Raw genomic sequence first — 20,975 nt, 5'->3', positions numbered from 1 at the left:
GGCGGGCGACGCAGGCGCGTCAGGGAGGGGGCGGGGCCTCTATCGGGCGCCCAAGACGTCCGTCCCGTCCGACGGCCCCCGTCACTCAGCGCCGGGATCAGAGCGTAATGCGAGCCGGGTGCCGGGTGGCCTGTGGGGGAGGAGGGGGAGAGCGTGGGTGGTCACGGCTGCACCGCCGAAGCGTCCGAAGGTGTGACCTCGGCTCCGGCCGAATGGGTCCCCGCCCACCACGACCTCGGTGGTGGCGCCGCCTTTCGGCCGCGGCGTCTACGCCTCCACCCGGGCAGCGGCCCTCGGGCCTTTCTCCGGCGCTGTTGCCGCGGCGGGCCGGGTTCGGGTGGGCGGGGCAAGGCCAAACCCCACCCCGTGCGGAGGGATCCCGGGAAGGCGGCGCGACGTGCTGCGGCTCCCCAGAACTCGCCCGGGGGAGGCGGCGCTTTCCACCGGGGGGGGGCGGCGGCCCGGTTGGGAGAGACAGGCCACGTCGCCGGCCTCTCGCGGCCGCCGGGGCCCTCGGAGCGGGCGGCGGGGCGAGGGCGGCCTCTCCGCTGACGGCCGGTACCCGTCCCGCAGGTGGCGGAGGCCAAGATGAACCCGCAGCAGCAGCAGCGCCTGGCCGCCATCGGCACCGACAAGGAGCTGAGCGACCTGCTGGACTTCAGCGCGGTAGGCCCGGCGCGGGCGGCGGGGGCGGCTCCCCTCGAAGCCCGCCGCGCCCCCGCTGAGGAGCCGCGTCTCTCTCTCTCTCCCTCTCTCTCTGTCTCCCCTGCAGATGTTCTCGCCCCCCGTGAACAGCGGGAAGGCCCGGCCCACCACGCTGGGGAGCAGCCGGTTCGGCGGGGCAGGTGAGGCCGTGCGGGAAGGCGCCTGCGGGCGGAGGGTGGGGCGTTGGCGGAGGGGCCAGGGCGGCTCTGCGCCGAGGCCCCGGGGGTGCGGGCACAGGAGGCGAGCGGGGCGGGAAGAGCCTCGGCGCGTCTTTTCGGAGAGCTGCTCCGGTGGCTCCGCTCGGGTTTTCCGCCGGGCCTTGCCTTCGGGCGACCGTCTTCTGGGGCCCCGATTCCACCAACAGGCGGTTCAACGGCTGAGCGGAGCTTCCCAGCTGCCTCCTGGCCGTCGGCCTCGGGGAGAGCCTTCTCAGCGCTCCGCTCCTCCTCACGGCCCCGCGAGGCGCTGGGCGTGCGGCGGCCTTCCCGAGGCGGCCTTCGCTTTCCGGCGCTGCAAGGATGCGGCGGCCCGGGGGCTTAGCCCAGGACTCCCCGGCTTGGCAGTAGCACAACCCCCGAGATGGCGGGAAGGCTTCCGGGCGCTTTCCCAAGGAGAAAAGCGCCGCTTGGGCTGGGCCAGCAGAGAGCGAGCGAGCGAGCGCGGGACGTGGAACTGCCGGCAGAAGGAGAGCCGTAAGCCGAGGGAGGGCCGGCGGTGCTGCTGTCGGCACTTGCTCCCTCGGCACGCGGGCCGCAGGGGCAGCCCAGCCCAGCGCCTCCCTCTCTCCCTCTCTCTCTCTCTCTCGAAGGGGGGCCCTCCCCCCACTTGCTGGGGACCCAGCGGGGAGGGAGGGGACCCTGCCTAGGTGTGCAGCCCAGGACAAACGAAGCGGAAAAGGTTGGTCCTGGGGTGCACAAACGGTCTTCGCATTGTAGCCTTAGTAAAGCTCACCATCTTAGCCCAAGTCAAGTGATGGTTGCTAAATGTGCTGCTGCTTTATCTACTTGGTGATATGTTGAGGTAAATTTAATCGTTAGCGTCAGAAGCAGAAATAATTGATAATTAGGGTTTTCGGTTTTTCTTGACACAGAAAGAATTATCTGTCTAGAAATTGCAGTGAAAATTAACAAAGCTGCAAACTTGCATGTGTTGGTTGAGTGATATCCTTAGTTTTCTCTTTCAATCCTTCCATTTACTTTCTATAAAAGAGCAAATGCTTCTGTTAAATCAATATGTGCATAAATTTTAACATTTAATTTATTAAAGTTCATAATCATCCTTTTATATAACTATAGGAGGGACTTTATTTCAAGAAATTACGTTTCTGATCTAATTGTAATACAGCATACCTTGTTGGAGTTGATTTAGTGACTTCCTTGCCAAATCTTAATTTTTCTTATGGTAAACTTTGCACATATGTTTTGTATGCTGAATATTAACTTTAAAAGTTGCATGTCAATTTTTCCTGCCCTACTACATACAAATTCTTTTTAACATTTTGGATAATTGATGGATTTTGTGACTTCAAAAATTTTATAATCTGAAAACTGTACTTGACAAAATCAAATATCAGTACTCAGTTTTAGGAGCACATGTTAAATATTAATACAATGCTTACATGGAATCAAAAACTCATTTCTATTTTTAAACGAAAAAAATTCAGCACTTTAACTTGCTATGCTATGCAGTGCATCTATACAGTGTAATTTGCCCCATTAAGCTTTTAATTGTATTTGTGTAATTTTAAAATTATAGCACAACTTTTTTCTATCCCTCTTATCTTTATTTTTTCAGGTCATTGTCTCCAGCGTCTTTGATATCATGAATGAATTATTGTAATTATTTCCTGAAAATTAAATAATTTTATTTGCAATTGGGTATATAGCTATAGAACTCAATTGGCTTAGTTTGGGTCCTGAAATCTAGTTTATGTCAGGTAATTAATTGCCAACTGATTTGTAGTTCAAAGATTCTTTGCTTCTGAAGGGAGAAGATGTATTTTTGCTGAATCAAGTTGTTTCTCTGTTTCTTATCTTTGTAATATTAGGATGTCTTTGTTATTTAGCAAAATTAGAAAAGTGAGTTTTCTGCTCATTGAAGAGCATGCTTCAGTTTTTTGTGGCAGGTGCTTCATGGCCAATTTTTAAGGGAGATATTCTATAAAGGATATTGCAAATTTGGCTGGCCAAATTGTTTCCTTTTAACATATTATGGTTCTGACAGCACTTTGCAATTGCATTTTTAGGTATGATTTGAATATCTTGTGTTTGGGATTTGCCAGCTTTGACATAAAATGTGTTTATCTCTTAATGGTTTCAATATTATTAGTCTTATTACAATTTGAGTGTTAAGTGATACTTAATTTAATGTCTACATTTTTATTATATTACGCTTAATATTAACACGCATCCTGTATCACTCAGTCTATACGATGAGCTATCTTTTCCTCATAAGTGGGGAGCGTAAAACAGATTCCGAAAGACATTCCTTGGAGAAAACTTCAAAATTTCTTATACTTTCATACTATAATCTGTATTTCTTGGACTGTATTTCTTTTTTTTTTTTGCCCCTTCAGATAAAATTGAATGGACAAGAAGGCCTCAATAGTGTGTTGGAAATTGATTGGCCTATATCCGATCTCCCCTAGACAGTGCAATAATTTTTATTTGTAAAATTAATTGGCCACCCATCTTACCATAGATTTACATTTAACTCTGCAGAGTATTCAGTCTGTGTTGGGCATATCCTGCAATGGTCGTAAGTGTGAAAAAGTCATACTTTTTTCAGTGCCATGGAAATTTCAGATGGTCACTAAACAAACTGTTGTAAGTCAAGAACTATAGTCAGTTTGCACTAGAAAACAGATCAGAAAAGCAATTAAGTAGTCTTACACATAATTCTTATGTCCAGAGAAATTCTTATCAGGCTATAACATCCCAAAAGTAAAGTCTCAATTAGAGCTTATAAACTCATTTCACTACCAGCAGCATTAGTTGCAGGAGTGCTGTGCCAGTGTAAACCCGTAGATAATGAAGTTATAAATAACAATCCCTTGGGTCTGTTGGAAGTGTTTAGACCAAGGGTCTTCAAACTTGGCAAGCTTAAGACTTGTGGACTTCAACTCCCAGAATTCCAGAGCTAACATGACTGGAGGAGGAATTCTGGGAGTTGAAGTCCACAAGTTTTAAAGCTGTCAAGTTTGAAGACCCCTGGTTTAGATTGTGGAGTCTGTCCAATATACAGTAGCTGCATTCATTTACCACAATCGCTGGACCAATTCATTTGTGTGGGGCATTCTTGCTTCACTTACCCTAAGAAGATAACAGCCAAAATGGAGCCACCTGTATTTGACATGTTAAATTCTTTGCGACTAAGTAGGTACAACAAACTACTTCTGTCAGATGGGGAAAATATTCCCAAATCAATTTTATGTGAAAAACAGTTCTGTCTGGAATTAATCTTCTAAAGTTAGTGTATGAAGTGCATTTTAACAAATCAGAACTTGAGGAGATGAAAATGTTCCCAGAGAAGAACAGATAATTGAAATTTTAAAAGAGTTGGATGAGTCTGTTCTTAAGCAAGTGTTATGTTTTGCATGTGTTATGTTTTGTTACAGAACCCTGCAGTTTTTATTTCTTATCCAATAGAATTAACCACATTAGCTTTCTGTTACCTATGACAGGCACTTTCGATCCTCTCCCGATTTCTTACAATGGAGAGCACTGTAGGATAGTGGTGTGGTCCTGGATAAAGTTGGATACCCTTAATCTCCCTGAGAACTTTACTTGTATTTTGTCATATCCACTCCAGAGGTGGGATTCAGCAGGTTCTGACTGGTTCAGGAGAACCAGTAGCAGAAATTTTGAGTAGTTCGGAGAACTGGCAAATTCCACCTCTGACTGGCCCCGCCAACCCCATCTCTTCTCCGCCTCCCATTGAGTCCCAGCTGATTGGCTGGGTCTTCTTTGGTTGCCCTGCAGAGGAGAACGGAGCTGGAAAGGAGGTTAGTGGGGTGGGGAGGGAATGGGATTTTGCAATAACCCTCCCCTAGGAGTGAGGAGGGAATAGAGATTTTACAGTATCCTTCCCCTGCCATGCCACACCCACCAATGCCATGCCATAAAACAGGTAGTAAAATTTTTTTGAATCCCACTACTGATCCACTCCCTTGCAGAATCTTTGTAATTTTAACTTCAACTTTTAATTTTAAAACAAAAAGGCAAGTGCCTCTGAAAATTTGATGACAACAGCTACTGACTTCCATGTTTTTTTCTTTGATTGTAATTGTGGAAAAATGCAGAAAGTTTGATCATCTGAAGATGGGGAAATTGGATTTATTAAAGCTACATTTACAGCATAAGCAGTGTTTTAGTTCGCTAAATACTAAAGTTATGTTCACAGAAGTTACTGTGTCAAAAATTTAAGCAGCCATAGATTTGTGAAATTGTTTTCTTAATGGCTTAATTCCTTTCAATTAAACATAGCAAAATAATCACTAGTATTTGCCTACTGACTGTGATATTGTGGGGAAATATGTTTTTTAAAAAGCTTGAAAATAAAATGAACAGTGGATTTTTATTTCCACATATAATATGCTTAGTATGTTATTTCACTTGTATTTCACTTGAAATGCTATCAATTAATAATAACCAATTAAATAAAATGATTTGCCTCTCAAAGCATACCCGTCTACAAAATCAGTTGACCCCCATCTGCAAGTTTCAGTCAGCCTCTTTCAAAAACAAATCAGCCACTTTCAAGAAATGGAAGCTGTTGCAACTAGTGAGATGATGGACAAACCTGGATAAAGAGAAGGCAAGAAGATGATGATATGAGCTAGTAGGAGTGAAAAGGGAAGGATAATAAGGTTAGTTAGGTCTTAGACTATGTGTATTTAATCCAGTGAACACTCCTGCCCTCTTTCAAGGAATCCAGGCTCAGAGATCTGTTAGCTCTTTGTACCTTATGATGCTAATTTCTATACTAAAGCTGCTCATATCAATTATGTAAGATGTATTTGTCAGCAATTCCTTGGGAAAAATTGCATCAATTTTCAATCCTTCCTTGAAAATATTACCAATCACCCCTGTATTGCAGTTGGGTAAACAAAATCGTGAAGGCTACATGTTGAATTATACTGGTAAAATTTCAAATTAGGATTCTTAGACTTCTAGATTAATTCCTTCCATGTTATTAAAACTGTAATATATTTGTCTGTGTAGTGTTGTATAACACTTAACATTCCTGGTTTTCCTACTCATAGAGTGACTAAAAATAATTCAGAAATTTTGTATATGGTTTCTATATATGGCTTGTTGCATTTAGATAGTTTTCAGCCTTATGTGTATGACTTGGTTTCTCATGCAGTGAAATGGTGATCAAAGAATTATCTTCCCATTGTGCAATGTATTTTTTTTCACGTAAGTTAGCAGACTTTTTAAAAAAATTAAATGAAATTTTTGAATATATTATTGTGGAAGCCAGAAATGCCACTTCAAGCAATGGATTATAGTTTCCTGAAAAAACAGTTTTACTCTGATGAACAATGAAATAAGAAACTAAAAATGAAGTATTAGCATTGCCCTCGTATATAGATATATATCATTTAAAGTGCAAAAAGGGAGCAAGATATGATAAGCCAAAGAAATTAAGGCACAAGTACGTGTGTGTGTATGTGTGTGTATATAATCTTGCTATGATTTATATTATGTTTGCATATAACTTACATCATAAAATTAGGTATTGTCCCTCAAAATGTTATGCACCATTTTAAAACAAATCTAGCATATTTACGCAATAAAAATAATAAACTTGGTGGGCTGGGGAATAACCTGCTTCTCAACAGGGATGTGAGGAAGGCCATGTTAGTTGCTGCTGGCAGGTTTTTTTTTAACTATAAAAAACACAGAAAAAAACAGTATGATTTTTTTTCTCTAGCAGCAGTACCTGCAACGAACAAATGCTTAATGAATTTTTTCTCAGGATAATTTTTTATTTATTTGAATTGTGACCTTGTCAGCCATCCCAGCTAAACCAGACTGAAAAATGACTAAGTGAACCAAATTTACTTTATTTTAAGCTTCTTGATTGTTTTTTGTTCCCCTAGGAATTTTCCTTAGCAGAACTACTTTATGATGCTACATAGTTGGTTATCTAGTTATTTGATGCTGCTAATTTTAGAAAAAAAAATTTAGTTAAATTTAGTGTACATAAGTGGAGATCTTTTCTACATCAAGATAGGAAAGATATGTGTGTATATCCCAGTTTTTGTTATTGGAAAATATTTAATTAAAAAAGCAATTAAAAGGGGAAATGTTCCTTTGCTTTAAAAGTTTTGACATTAAAATGAAATGAAAGAAAACATTTTCAGGTATCTTGATAACTGAGAACTAAGTCAGATTTATCAGTGTTTGCTGCAAATTCCAACTATTAAAATATGAAAACATTTTTAATTAGTTTTACATCTGCAAATAAATACTTACCAAAGTAAATTATGGTATACAAAATTTGTGTTAGCTTTGATGGTACTATGGGATTTTACTGAACGTTGAAGTTTGACTGTTCAGGTTGATCTGTTAAAATTCAATGATGCACATTGAAGCAGTTTTGGATAAAGCCGTTGATCAGTCTTGTCTGAACTGATAGCAAGGATCAATCTGTCTGGATAACTTGTTGGGTAGATGAAAGCAGAATTGATAGTAAATCCACTTCTGCAGCCAGCATAGTTGCTAATGAGTAATGATCCACCAGGCAGCTTCTGAGTTTCTCTTGTAAATGTATTGCCTTGAGATATAACTGATGTAGTTGTGTTGAATCCATTGAACTTTGATTGGATATTATATTAAATTGGAAAAGTTGCTATAAATAGAGCATGCTTACAGCCTTTTTTGTTTAGTGATGCTAAAGATCTGGCATAGGCCTGCCCTTGTAAGAACAGTGTTCTGCTTTTTCTATTACAAACCTCCAAATAAAGGCAAGTGTGGATTCATTAGCAACCAAAGTTAATTCCTTGTTTTCTGTCATTCAGATTTTAACGTGAGATTCAGTGTGAGTGGATGATATGGGTATAATTTTAGTTTTTAAAACAATCACAGTAGTCTTTGACTATTTGACAAAGAGTGCGTTGAGAATATCTTACGGTATTGATTTTGGTGGCACTTTTAATATTGGAAGTACACTGTAATTAACTGATGGCTGCTTCTCTCATTTACACTAGAACGGAAATACTGTATTCCAAAGAAACACAGACATTAACATGCTTAAGACTAACAGTAATTAACATACCAGGTGGAAACCAGTTGCTTAAAAGGAACTTTATTTAAGAATATAACCCGAGCCCCATTATTTGCTCTGAGTATTTCATATGGAATTAAGTGTGGTTGCCAAGGTGTATTGTTTTCTGAGAGGGGACTTTAATGCAGCCTTCCCTGGCCTGGCGCTCATTGGATATTTGGGAGTGGTCTTTCCTTGATTCTCACCTGCTGGGCTTTTTAGCCAGACTGCCTAGGAAGCTTAAGACCTGTTGGGAAACAGGTTGTGGAGAAAGAGTCCTTTGAGCTGAGTTTTGTGAGAATTGCCCAGTGCTCCCTCCTTCCTTCAGAGGTTCGTATACATTTAGTAATGAATATATGATCTAGTGTAGGGCTGACCTAAATTGTAATTTTAACATCAACCCAATTATTTTGATATCACCTGAGATTTAAGCTCTTAACAGCTAACATCATGTCTGATAGTGGGTTTGTTTGCTTTTCTTGGAAGATTTAGGATTTTGAGCCTGTAAATTCCCCTCATGTGGGGATGTTGCCATTAAAAAATTGTATTTGTTGCTGTCTCCATCTGCTTGCAGGGAACAACTGTACCCAAGCGTCTTGGAGGATATAGAAGAACTCCATGAAACAGAATAAGCAAGTAAGATATAACCCACCTCACCTCTAATATAGAAGCAGTAGAACTGGAAAGTGCAGAATGGCTTCTAAGGAGATAGACTTGTGAAAAAGAATAGAAAATTTAACATTGGATCTTATGATCTTAAAATGTTTCATTAGTGTTGGGAGTAAGATCCGGATTAAAAAAATCAAAGGCAAGGGAAACTACCTGTGGCCTTAGTTTCGTTACCTTCTCGCCCTCGAATGTAACAAACTACATTTGAAATTGGAGAGAATGTCAAAAAACAAAGTCCGATGACTAGCAAGAAAAAGAAAATTAAAAATGTTTTGACTTTTGCTCAAATCACAGTCTTTTGTATTTCTACTGTATGTGTTTGTCTCCTGGCTCTACCTTGGTGTGAGATAGTTTTACATTCTTCAAGGAAGCCTGTCAGCATGGTGGGTAATGGCATCTATAAAACACTTGTAACATACAATTAGTCCTAGACTTGCAAACGTTAGTTAACCATTCAGTTAGGAAGGACTCAAAAAAAAATCACGATTCATCCTTGATGATACATCTGCCTCACTACTTCTACAGTCCTGCAATGGCATTTTGGGCACTTGGCAAATGGCTCGCATTTACAGTCGGTTGCAGAGGTCCTGTGGCCACAAGATCACATTTTGCAAGGCTTTTTGCCGTTTTCCAGCCAAAAATGCCCATTGGAGAACCTGGATTCAGACTTAAAAACCAGGTGATTCACTTAATCATGGTGACTTACTTAGTGATTGTCATGTAAACATTTGTAACATCGAGTCCAGTCACATGACTCAACTTACTGCAACAATGTATGACCAAAATTCCAGACTCATGTTCATAAGTTGAGGATTTCCTCCATAGGAACTCAGATGCTTCATTAAGATCTTGGGATCAAACAAGGAATGCTGGTCTCAACCCCTGCACATTTCCCTTAACTTGGACTGGAATTAATTTGGCAAGATCATCTGGACAATAATAGGTTGCAGGTAGAATGTTGACCATTTTAGCCACATAGAACCAATGGGAAAATTAAATTGCTGCTAAATGTTTTACATTACTTCAGATAAAATTCATGTGAAGGGTTGCTTTTTTTTAATGGCTTTGGTTTATTATTTCAGCAGTTCATTCAGCTTCTTTGGACTATTTGGTGATTAGGAATCAGTTCAATTGCTATTTTGAAATTCTGCAGTTGCTAAAAGCTTTGAAATAATTGACACTCCTATGCAAATTATTTTTATAAGAAATTGAAGAAAGTTGATAACATAATTAACATGAATTTCATATAAGCTTTGGGATGATGAGCATGGATGTTGTGCTTTTGTAAAGCAATGGAAGTTGGTCGGCCTTGAACAATAGAAATTTTTGATTTTATAATCAGTACAATGGAAAATTCTGTTTTGGGTATATCTGACACTTCAAAGAATGTTCAATAAAAATAAAGTCCAGGCATTACAATCCTAACTTGGTGTTATTGTATTTTGAGCTAAAACTCAAAAGAATTGCTAAAAAGATTTTGAATTGAAGGTTGGGAATAAAGAAGTTCAAATATTACATCCTTAACATTGAAAACCCTTGAAGACCGAAGAGTTTCATTCATAGGGTTGATAAAGCAATGAACATTGGATGGATAAATCTGTACCTGACTTGCAGCAGAGGATTCCTGATAGGCGGTCGTTGTCACTGGCTGGAGTCTTGTTTGGAGTGGGTGGCCCAGGAACGAGGATGTGAGCCTTTGGGTCAGTTTTGGGGAATGTTTTGTTTATGAAATAATTTTGCATAGCCTTTTTTCCCATTTTCTGTTACAAGCTTCCATTTAAGGCAGTGCTCACCAACCAGTGGGCCGGGGACCATTGGTGGTCCATGAGAAAATTTTGGTGGTCCGCAGAGAAATGTCACCCCAAGCAATTAATCCAGGCTGCACGGGAACACAAGGCGTGCATCGCTTGCAATGTGAACACTACAAGGTTGTGAGGGGAGGGGGAAAGGGCGGAGTGGGGGAACTTGCCCTACTCATCCCAAATGCCTTGCCTGGCCACCGGGCTGCTTCTTTCTTCTTCTTCTTCTTCTTCTTCTTCTTCTTCTTCTTCTTCTTCTTCTTCTGCTTCTGCTTCTGCTTCTGCTTCTGCTTCTGCTTCTGCTTCTGCTTCTTCTGCTTCTTCTGCTTCTTCTGCTTTAGGCTGCATGCAAGGAAAGCAGCAAAAGGATTTCTTTTTCTCCCCCAAACTCCACCAGAAATGAGTCTTTCGGATCCTGCAAGGCATCCTGCTCCAAGAGGCTGTGCCCACACAACAAGTCTCACAAAGACTCATTTCTGGCGGAGTTTGGGGGAGAGAAAGAAAGACTTCTGCTGCTTTCCTTGCATGAAGCCAAAAGTCTCTCTCTCTCTCTCCTCCTCTGAGAACGGAGCTGGAGATGGTATCCTGTGATCCCAAATACAGAATAATTGATCGGTAGGAGAACGGGGTGGAGACTTTACCTGCAGACTTTTTGGGGGATTTTTCCAGGGTCTCTGCTGCTTTCTGCTAAGACCCTGGGAAAACGTCAGCAAGCCACCGTCAGTCAAAAATCATATTAGTGGTCTGCGGGATTTAAAATTAGGAGTTTGGTGGTCCCTGAGATTCAAAAGGTTGACGACCCCTGGCTTGCTTACAAAGGCAAAAAAAAAAAAAACCTAGGTAGCTTGCAGGAGTAAATCTGATTTATTGTAAAGACAAAACCCAGGAACAGTCCAATGAAAATGCAAAATAATAAGGAAGTCAGTGGGATTTCATAGCTTTCCTAGAAAATCTTTGGGGGTCTTGATGGAATGTTCTTTGGGAAGCATTAAGTCCAGTGCAGTTGATTGGATAGCCAAGCCAGGGACTTTTTTGGCATTACACCTTGAGCCTGGTTTGCTATACAATAAGAAAACAACTCAATAAAAGTGTTACTTTGACATTATCATCATTTGCATGATACTGAAAAACTAGTTTCAAATTATTCTCAACAGATTGCATAATCATAATATATTTAAAGATATAAAAAAGAACAAATCACCTGAAAATTTTTACAGTAAAATAATGTTTCATTCTTTGCAACAAAAATGTATAGACAGTGTTTTTCATTTTTCCATAGTTTGATGTTTAAGTGATGTTTTCCATAGTCTGATATTAAGTGATGATCACTTAATAAACCAGCTATTGGGTTTAGGGAGAAAACTACAGTATTTACTGACCCCGTTTGAATCTTTAAATGTGATTATGAGAATTGTGTGAGTGTGAACTGATTTCTTTGGCTTATTTCCTCCTGTTTGTGAAAGTTGTTAAGTAAACCAGGGAACATCTGACTATCTGATTGCTGTCCTTATAAATCTTTTTCTCTGGTGATCTCCCTATCCAAGAACTTGGTATTTTCTGTTTGGCATTTTGATCACAAGAGGAAGAAAGACAGTCCTACTAATTTGATATTAGAAGCGAGTTTGACAGAATTTTTAATGGGAGTGGAATCTTAGTTGCATCTATGTAAGCTGTATACAGTATATTTGAGTCTACGTGTACTGTAGATTTTGCAAGTTTTTTAAATGTATTGTGTTCTTTGCCCCAAAGGTGTTTTCTCCTAAAAAAGCACCTTTGGGACAACCGTGTCTTGGCTGACTGAGAATCTCCATATTTTTTTCTTTTTTTGCATCGGAATACGAAAGATCTTTATGTTTCCATTTGCTGTGGTGGTCATTTTGCCTTCTCTTATGGAGAAACAAATGATATGCCAAGGGTGATTTCTGCCTTTGTTGGTGCCAGCCACCACACTTCCTCAGTCCTTGGACCAAGTACTGTAAAATTTATTACATCATTGTCAGCTGTAAAATGTGGCAAAGACATAGTGGGCTGTTGCTCTGGGAAATGCTCTAGAAAATTACCATTGTATAATGATAATGTACCTATCATGATGAGATTTATTGCTTTTGTAAGTTTTAACATTTAACAAATGTTATTTCTTTGTGCTTTTTGGGTTAGTCCTCAAATAGCATTGCTGTTTTAAAGATTATTCTCAAAAACAAATCATTTGTCCATGCAATGTATTCATGTAAGATTTTGTGCCATTTTGCATTAAGTTTAGCACAGTAGTTACATCCTTTTTACTCACAAGTCTTCAATTGTGTACCCAAGAAGTTAAGAGGAAAAATAAAAGTTATTAAAATTTACTACCAGTAGTAAAAGCAACCTCCTTTATGGAGCTTAAAAGTAAAACAATTCAACACGGATTTAAAATAAATTATGGGTGTAGATCCAGAGAATTACTGTCTTGATGCTTTTCTTCTTGGCATCTTGTAGAACTAGGTGGCACTTGGGGTATTTTTGCGGGATGGTGCATCCGAGCTCACAATAGAGCCCTTGCCTCCAGCTTTTGAAAGAAACCACGCCTTTTCCCAGGTTTCTGCAACTGCCTGGCATCCTAGAAAGAATACCCCAACTGGAGGACCGTCAGTCCCATCCCTTTGGAATTGAGTTCAGCGTTGATCCAGAGCCCCAGGAGGCACGCAAAACAACCAGCTAGAGACGAATCAGCGGGGTCACACCGTTAAACTGTTTCCCTTGCCAAACTTTGTGAATTTCCAAAAAGCATTTGGTAGAGAAGAGAGCAAGGAAACACCTAGTTTCATAACTTTTTTGAATGACTTGCAGTCAAGCTTGACTCTGCAGTATGTAAGGTCATAGATTAATATTACGTGGCAAAAAGATTGAAAGGAAATCAAAGACTTTCCTGAATTGCCTTAATTATCTTCAACAGGAAAATGTGATTCAGTGTAACTAAGCTTAAAGCATTTTTCAGAATATATCTTCACTTAACATAAGCTGTCATCTAATTTGGGTGTGAGGAATCAGGAGAAGGCTACCCTGGGGCGAATGCTTTCAGGAGATTGAAAGTTGAGCATAATTTAAACTCATGATTTCTCTGAGTCTTTGCAGTTTATTACAAAGCATGCATTTTCTTTCTATTGGTAGGTATGGAGGAACAAGCAGGGACGATACCTTGGGAAGCAAGTGGTCAGTCAAGTCCTTCCTACGAACCTACAAAGGTAAGAGTATAACTTAACTGTAGTTAAAGCTGATGACAGAAATATCCAATATCTGAGCACTTTCCTGAACATGTATTTGCCTTGGGGTGCTTTTAATGAGCAACTCTGAATTATTTCCCAACACAAATAACTAGTCAAAAGATGAGATGCAAGCTAGGGAGAATTGTGAACATATCTGAACACGTGTTACAGCAGCTGTCCAGGTTTGGGCGCGCGAGATTTGAATCAAGTTCATTACTGTCCGGAGAGGGCCTCATGTTTCCCACAGTTTTCCTGACTGCAGTTTTCTCATGAAAGCCTTCCAGCAAACATTGGTACCCCTAGCCAAAATGTGGATGTTAGGTTTCATTATAAATTTGTTCTATTGATGCATGTCTAGTAAAGCAATTGAAGTAATTCTTACCTATAGAATTGGTAATATAGTATGCTTGTTTGAAATAGTTTGGGTCATCTTGAAGAAAATATTTTTTACTACTAGAATTCAATGGTTTTAAATTGTTAGTTGAAGCACCAGCCTATGGCCTAGAAACCAGAAGACTCAAGTTCTAATCTTGCTTAGGTCTGAAAGCCGGCTGGGTGACTTTGGGCCAGTCAGTCACATTCAGCCTAAACCCACCTCACAAGATGATTGTTGAGGGAAAGAAGGAGTATTGTGTATGTTTTCCACCTTGAGTTACTTATAAAATAATAAAGGTGGGATTTAAAAAAAAAAAATCTGTTTGCCTCCAGATGTTGTTTAATTACAATCCCCAGTCAGTTCGATTGTTTTGATTACAGTAATTACCATGAATATTATTTAATTTAATGACATGTTTTGGACTAGAGGTTCACCCCTCTAGTAGAATATAGAATGTTCCAGCAAAAAACAACAACCATAAGTTACTTGAAGAGTAGTTTGATAACTAGAATTGTAATGTCTCCCTAGCTAGCTAACACAATCCCAGTAGCACTTAGGTCATTGTGGCCAACACTACAGCATCAAACCCTGATTATAGCTCTTTTATTTTTTATGAGAATTCATAAACTCTTTTCCTAAAGGTTGGCAAGTGCTCTTGGAGATAAGTGGGTTATAAGCATGTGACCATCTCCTTAGTTCTATAAGGAACTATAAGTATACCAAGACAGCATGGTTTTTATGTGGCATGTGTGCTTCAGGTTACTAATCATGATATAAACTATTGTCCAAATAGACCACTGATCAGCCTCATCAATTTCATCAATACTGAAATCATAAGTTTTCTTATGATTATAGTTTGTTTATTTAGAAAAGTTTGGTAGATTATGCTAAATGTTTTTTTCTCTTATAGGAAAATGGCAGCCTTCTTGGAAAAAGCTCAGATATTTCAACAGCTCTGGAGAAGCTGAAACATGAGGAGGTAGGATTCACTTCTTGTATGTATTGACACTCTTTGTAGAATTTCTCTTTTTATCTCTTAGATTTTTACACACAGTCTCCCTGCAATGCCAAACAGGAAACTTTCCTGATTCTACAGTTTGCCCAATAAATCACAGAATGAAGAAATAACATTCCAGGAATAGTCTGCATGTGAGGGAATCATGGTGGTTTTTGCGGGGTGGGGGGGAACTAACCCTGGCAGAAAAGAAACACATTGTGGCCACAGCCCTGACTTCCCTTTCTGCCTTCCATTGACCAGCTGGACCAGATTACAGAGAAAACTATGTCAAGGGATGGATAGACTCAGATAGGGTAAACACAGGGGAAAGGCTACAATTCAGAAGTGGTGCATTCACTTGGCATGCAGACCATCTGGCCTTGCAGTATTTGGGTGACCAACATAAATCTGGGGAAATCTTGCTGGCTGAGGAGGGAAGAGGTAACAGTCAGATTCCAGAAATGTCTGCTTTTAGAGATGGGACAATCCTAATTACCCAAGAAGCTTCTTCAGCTCTGACAGGATGGTGGGGAATGGTCAGAGCTGAAGAAGCTTCTTGGATGAGAAGCAAAATGTCTTCAAAAGAAAAAATAAGAAAGTCCAGTTGCCTCCTGAAAAAGCACCTTTGGGACAGCCAGGACCTGGATGACTGAGAATCTCTACAAACTTCCAACATAAAAATGCAGTATAGATATCAGATGGAGTAAACTTAACCAATTTACATAAGCATGCATACTTCTAGTGCTATTAATTACTGATAATGTTACTAACTAAGGATTACTACTAATAAAAGTGGTAACATAATACTACCAAACCTCCAAAATCTATCATCCAATCAGGGATGTGCTCTGTTACTCAAAACTGCCACATTATAGGAAGCCGCTGAAAGACTGCAAATTATAGATGTGTTCTGTGCAAAATATTTTCTTAAAACCTTATGTTGGGTTTGAATATAAAAGAGACTATTTTGATCTTGGTTAGCAACATCATATTTTTGGGGCAGCTGTTACTCCATGCTGCCTGTCAAATGAGAACAGGTCAGAGTCGCTAGAGGACACCCATATGATCCTAAGCAAGTTATCAGTGTCATTAAGATTATTCCTGAGTGCCTGTCATGTGTATATTGATGATTTTGAAGTGAAAAAATGGAAGAATCTTCATGCCCCCGAAAAGGTAAATGAAGAAGGAAGTTGTGCACTTGTTCATGGGCATTTATCCTTACTTGCTGGTATTCCAGTGAGAACTCACAGCAAACTAAAACGATTTTTAAAAATATTGTCACCATAGTCACAAGAACCTTTAATTAAACATTTCTCAGACATATTGCTTGAGTCTGTCTCAAGTGGACAAGAACCAACAAATGACCTTGTGACCCAGTTTTACAGCAGGGAGCCCTAATTTCATAAACTATGGTGGACCACAGAGTCTTAGTCAAAGGCTCCTGGGTTCCCAGGCATCATTGCATGGAACATATTGGATTGTGTATGTGGGTTTTTGCTGTATTGGAAGGGGAAAGAATAAAAGAAGGGTATAGTTAACAAATGATTGTGAAAAATAGGTTACATATATTGTGACAAAGGCTTCGATTGTGTCAAAGTGCTATTGTCTTCCTGGAATTGCTGTTAGAAGGACTGGGGAGGATGTTATACACTGTAGCTTAGTATCATTGTGGCCATAACCAGAAATCTTTGAACTGCTTCTGCATGTATGCTTCCACCAATCTAGACTCCACCCCCAAGAATTGACATTCAGCATAAGGGGCGGCAAATTCTCAATGGTGTAATTAAAAATCATATTGATATTGAAGTCTCATCTCTTGATATTCATTTATGAGAAAGGTAGTATAGTATTTATAGTATGATGGAAGTTTTAAAATGGTCAGCTTACATATATTATGTGACACCAACATTTAAAATCCAGTTTCATGAAAAATGACCCACTGTACATCCATGTTTTCAGTTTACTTGAACTTAGTAAGTGGAGCTGCAAAATAATAACTCCTTAAATACTGTTCTTTATGCACAGGGTTTTATAGATATTCCTTCCTATGGTGATCAGTTGAGTGATGAACGATTAGGACCCAGTGAAAGATTATCTCCAGCTCCTTTCCTGAATTCAAATCTGATAGGTAAGTTGATATTGATTTCTGTGTGGCTCCCTACAAAATGGTTTTTTTCTCCCTTTTTTCTAGATTAATGCCATTGGTATGATCAGGCAAGAGCAAGCAGTCAGTGCCAAGACAGGGGCATTAGAAGTTGATCTGTACCAGGACCCTAAGCATCTATTTCTTGGGTTTCCAAGAGGGATCTTGGAGTCGTAATGGACAATCGCTTGATTATGTTGCCCCCAAAGCCAACACAGTTCCAGGCTGCATTAGCAGAGGGATCGAATCACGAATGTTAGAATCACTTTATAAGGCCTTGGTATAAGGCCACCCTTGGAATTTTGCATCCACGATATAAAAAAGTTGTTGAGACTCTAGAAAAAGTACAAGAGAAGAGGGTTGGACTAGAAGACCTCCACGGTCCCTTCCAATCCTGTTATTGTCTTATTCTGTTATTTTTGGCAGAAGCCATTCAATGTGGGAGTCACCAGAGAAAAGGGAAGCAGGTGGGGGGGAGGGCGAGGAGCTGTCAAATGACAATAAAGAAGGAAGTGAGGTCCAAATCGAGAAGTTTTGTGAATAATTCAATGATTGGGGATAGCAGAGAACCAAGGAAAGCAGAATAGAATAGATCCACAGAATAGAGGAGTTGTGGGGCTGTGGTTTGGGTCAGTGCTGCTGGCAAGGCAAAGGAGGGGTCTGCAAGGACCGCCACCATTGGCTTTTGGTTGCTTTAATGTCTGGTTTTAGTTTTCAGTGTTTGGACTTGCTAAATAAAGACAGAGGTTGCAGTATTTTACTCAAGTATATTTGGAAAAAAATCACTGCCATGATGGGTGCTTGCAATTCCATGGAAGAGACGGACTGCCACTACAGTGATATCAAATTTCATGCTAATTTCTTAATTCTTTGAGTCTGCAGCTGCCTGTGTAAGTGTATATTAGCTCTCTTTCAGCAACAGTGTTGTGTGCCTTGAGGCCATAGGAGACGGCCGCAGGTTGCAGGGAGTTGTGCTTTACGTTACCTCAACATGGCTTATTTAACCAGTTAGGTTTTTGAGGAAGCCACAGTTGGCAATACAACTTGTGACTTACAAACTACAGTGACTGATTTAACAACATGTGTTAAACCCCATTAGGCCTTGGGTGATGTCGGATGTCATTCATAAAAGCAGATTTTGAAACTCAGTGTGTTTCTTTACCAAGGTGTGTCGCTTTTTGAGAGAGGGAGAAGCTGACCCCTGTGTACCTGCTTCAGACTGGCTTACTCAAGCTTCCCCTGTTGGTTGTCTAGCAGATTAATCTTCAGAGTATTTAAAACGGTGTAATTTCATAAGCTTTTCAAAAGTCCTGTCAATGCATCATTAAAAATAGTTATTTGTCGGCAGAATGGTATTTTATTTTATTATTTTATATTAAATTATGTTCAGTCACAGGCATGTTTGCCAGGAAAGATAGTGAAATATTAATTGCTAGTGGCTTGACCAATGGAGGTTTTAAACACCTTAATGATCTTCTACAATACTACATTACAGGAGCCAAAAATGCTGAAGAATAGGAAAGGATAATTATTCAGCAATGAACATTATGCTTTAGATGATGAATTTTAAAATTGGCTTAGACATTCTATAGTGTTTTTTGACAGAGGAAATTATTATGTTGAACTGATTTGTTTCTTCCTAATTCTAATTTTGTTAGGAAGACAACATGTAAAGAATTATACATTTTACTTTGACAGTAACTGTAACTGGTTATTAAAGAAAAGTCTGAATCATTCATGTGTATCTGCATTTTCTGGCTGTATATTGTTAATGTGGTACATAGTTGCAATGGAACAATAGTAACTATCAATATTCATAGATTTCAATTATAAATAAATTGAGGAAAGAAGGAAAATACAGAATGCTTCTTGGTTAATGCGTTCATGATGCAACTTAAAAGAGGTGTTGTATATGTGCCTCTCTCTCTGGGGAAGCAAATTATCCTCTCTAAGTGTTCTAATTACTGTGCCTTGAAGATATTTTTATATTAATGATTTAAGTTACAAGTAAAAATTTGCTTTTGGCTTACTTTCTTTTTCAGAATCATGTGAAATATAGATGATGGTTTCAGAAACAATTCACTTTGTCCAGGCATTTTTAGATACTAATAATATGTGCAGCTTTCTGCAGTTTTTATTTTATTTTAATTATGCAGGTTTTCAAATTAGGGTTTATGCAGAGGAGAAATAACTGAGGAAGAAATTATATTTGGTCCATGAAACCAGTCAGTGAACAATCAGGAGTAATGTTGATTCATAAAGTTTACTGTCCGTACAGTTATGCTCAGGCTTTAGGAAATAAAAGAAAGTGAGTGTGAACTCCTGCTTCACAAAGGGAAATATTGAATAGTTTAACGGAGACCTTACGGGTCCTGGTTGATGTGGTCCAGACACAGAGGTCCTGAAGCTGGGAACAGGGGCCGTCCCAAGTCACGGAGCACGGGGGGGGGGGGTTTCCTGTCCATTTCCTCTGCTTTTGAATTTGCTGGCCCCTTCAGAAACCTTCAACCACGACAGAAAGCTCTACCAACCCAGGTGTTGCTCTTGCTTCTGCCACACATTCTCTTCTTGGGCTTTAGAAAGCAGGTGCTAAATCCAAGAGGTTTCCCAATGTATCAGCAGAGTGTTGGAGGTGTAGTTACAGCCAAGGAACGTCTATTCAAATGTGGGGGACCTGTCCCCAAGCCCAGAAGTATTGGCTCAAAATTTAAACAGGGTTGGAAGAAATAACAAGACAAAGAATTGAATTAAGACCTGGATTGTTTTTATTAGGTATAATAGGATCAAAAGTTAGTAGGAACTTCCAATATATTATACTCCATATAGTAACTGCTGCCAGAATCTCATTTGCTCAAAATTAGAAAAAGGACACTATCCCCTCCGAGACAGCAATAATAAAAAAAAAATTCTCGAATGCGCTGAAATGGACAGGCTAACGATTATATTAAATAGCCATCACCTCAGAAAATAGTTCTGAATAAAATGTGAAGGGACCCTATTGACTGCAGTGTAGTTTTCTGTAGCAAATGTTTACATTATTTAAAATTTCTACCTATGTTAGCTTGATACATCATTATTTCTCTGTGAAGGTTAAATATGTAGTCTTTTAGTCAAAATGAATGGAGTTTTAGGTCTCTTGGGCTGAACAGAAACACTTTTAAGATAGAAGTTTCCAACTTTGTATAATTCAGCCTTATGCCACTTCAAATCAGCGGCTTTGTTGCAAAGAATGCTCTTATTAACAAGTAGCTGTGAAGCACTTCCGGTGGAGGTTATTAAAACGCAAGCTTGTATCCTCCAGTGAATGTAATGATGTGTGATTATGAAGTCATCAGGCGGGGACCAGGAAGACTCGGGAGAGCCTTCCCCCACCTGAAGTCCTTGGGGTGCCATTGATTGGCGATCATGTGTTTGTGTCCGATAGACTGTGAAATGGGGTGTTGCTGCACGGCTGTGTTGCACCTGCGCCCCACAGCGTTGATGGATTGGTTTGGTCGTGTGGAATGTCCCCACCTGGTCTTCAGTAAGGTGTTCCCCAGCAAATAACAAACAAGCAATAGAAAAGACTAAAGTAAATGTTCCTTTCAAAAATAAAGCAGTATTTTAAGCCATGCTTTCCCCCATTTCCATATGTTTTACAAAGCTAAAAATGCGCATGTTTCAACTATAGAACGATGACAAATCCTTCATGAAAATCTCTGTGAAATAGACTTTTGGTAATGTCTGAAAAATATTGATCCAGCTCTGCTTTTGCAGAACATATTTATTGTTT

General features: G+C 40.0%; 1 protein-coding gene across 24 annotated transcripts in view; it reads left to right on the top strand.

Moving 5' to 3' along the window:
• The first annotated feature begins 32 nt into the window (after window positions 1-32).
• The window catches only part of TCF12 (transcription factor 12), a 56,277-nt gene continuing 35,334 nt past the window's right edge, over window positions 33-20,975 (top strand). For 19 of the 24 annotated variants that reach the window (XR_015745142.1, XR_015745139.1, XR_015745138.1 and 16 more), the window contains exons 1-5: window positions 448-666; window positions 773-845; window positions 13,593-13,666; window positions 14,974-15,042; window positions 17,086-17,188. Coding sequence is in view for 18 of the 24 variants with exons in the window: in XM_087941727.1 (XP_087797853.1) it covers window positions 589-666; window positions 773-845; window positions 13,593-13,666; window positions 14,974-15,042; window positions 17,086-17,188 (397 nt within the window). In the remaining 6 variants the exon portion in view is untranslated. Of the gene's footprint in view, window positions 105-447; window positions 667-772; window positions 846-5,497; window positions 5,573-8,551; window positions 8,614-10,327; window positions 10,347-13,592; window positions 13,667-14,973; window positions 15,043-17,085; window positions 17,189-20,975 lie in introns of those variants that run through there. The other 5 variants (XM_087941716.1, XM_087941723.1, XM_026709499.2 and 2 more) reach the window with 5 other exon arrangements.

The sequence above is a fragment of the Pseudonaja textilis genome, chromosome 13, assembly GCF_049901715.1.
Source record: "Pseudonaja textilis isolate UNSWEBS1 chromosome 13, rPseTex1.2, whole genome shotgun sequence".
NCBI lineage: Eukaryota > Metazoa > Chordata > Lepidosauria > Squamata > Elapidae > Pseudonaja > Pseudonaja textilis.
This window is presented reverse-complemented; position numbering and strand designations above follow the sequence as displayed.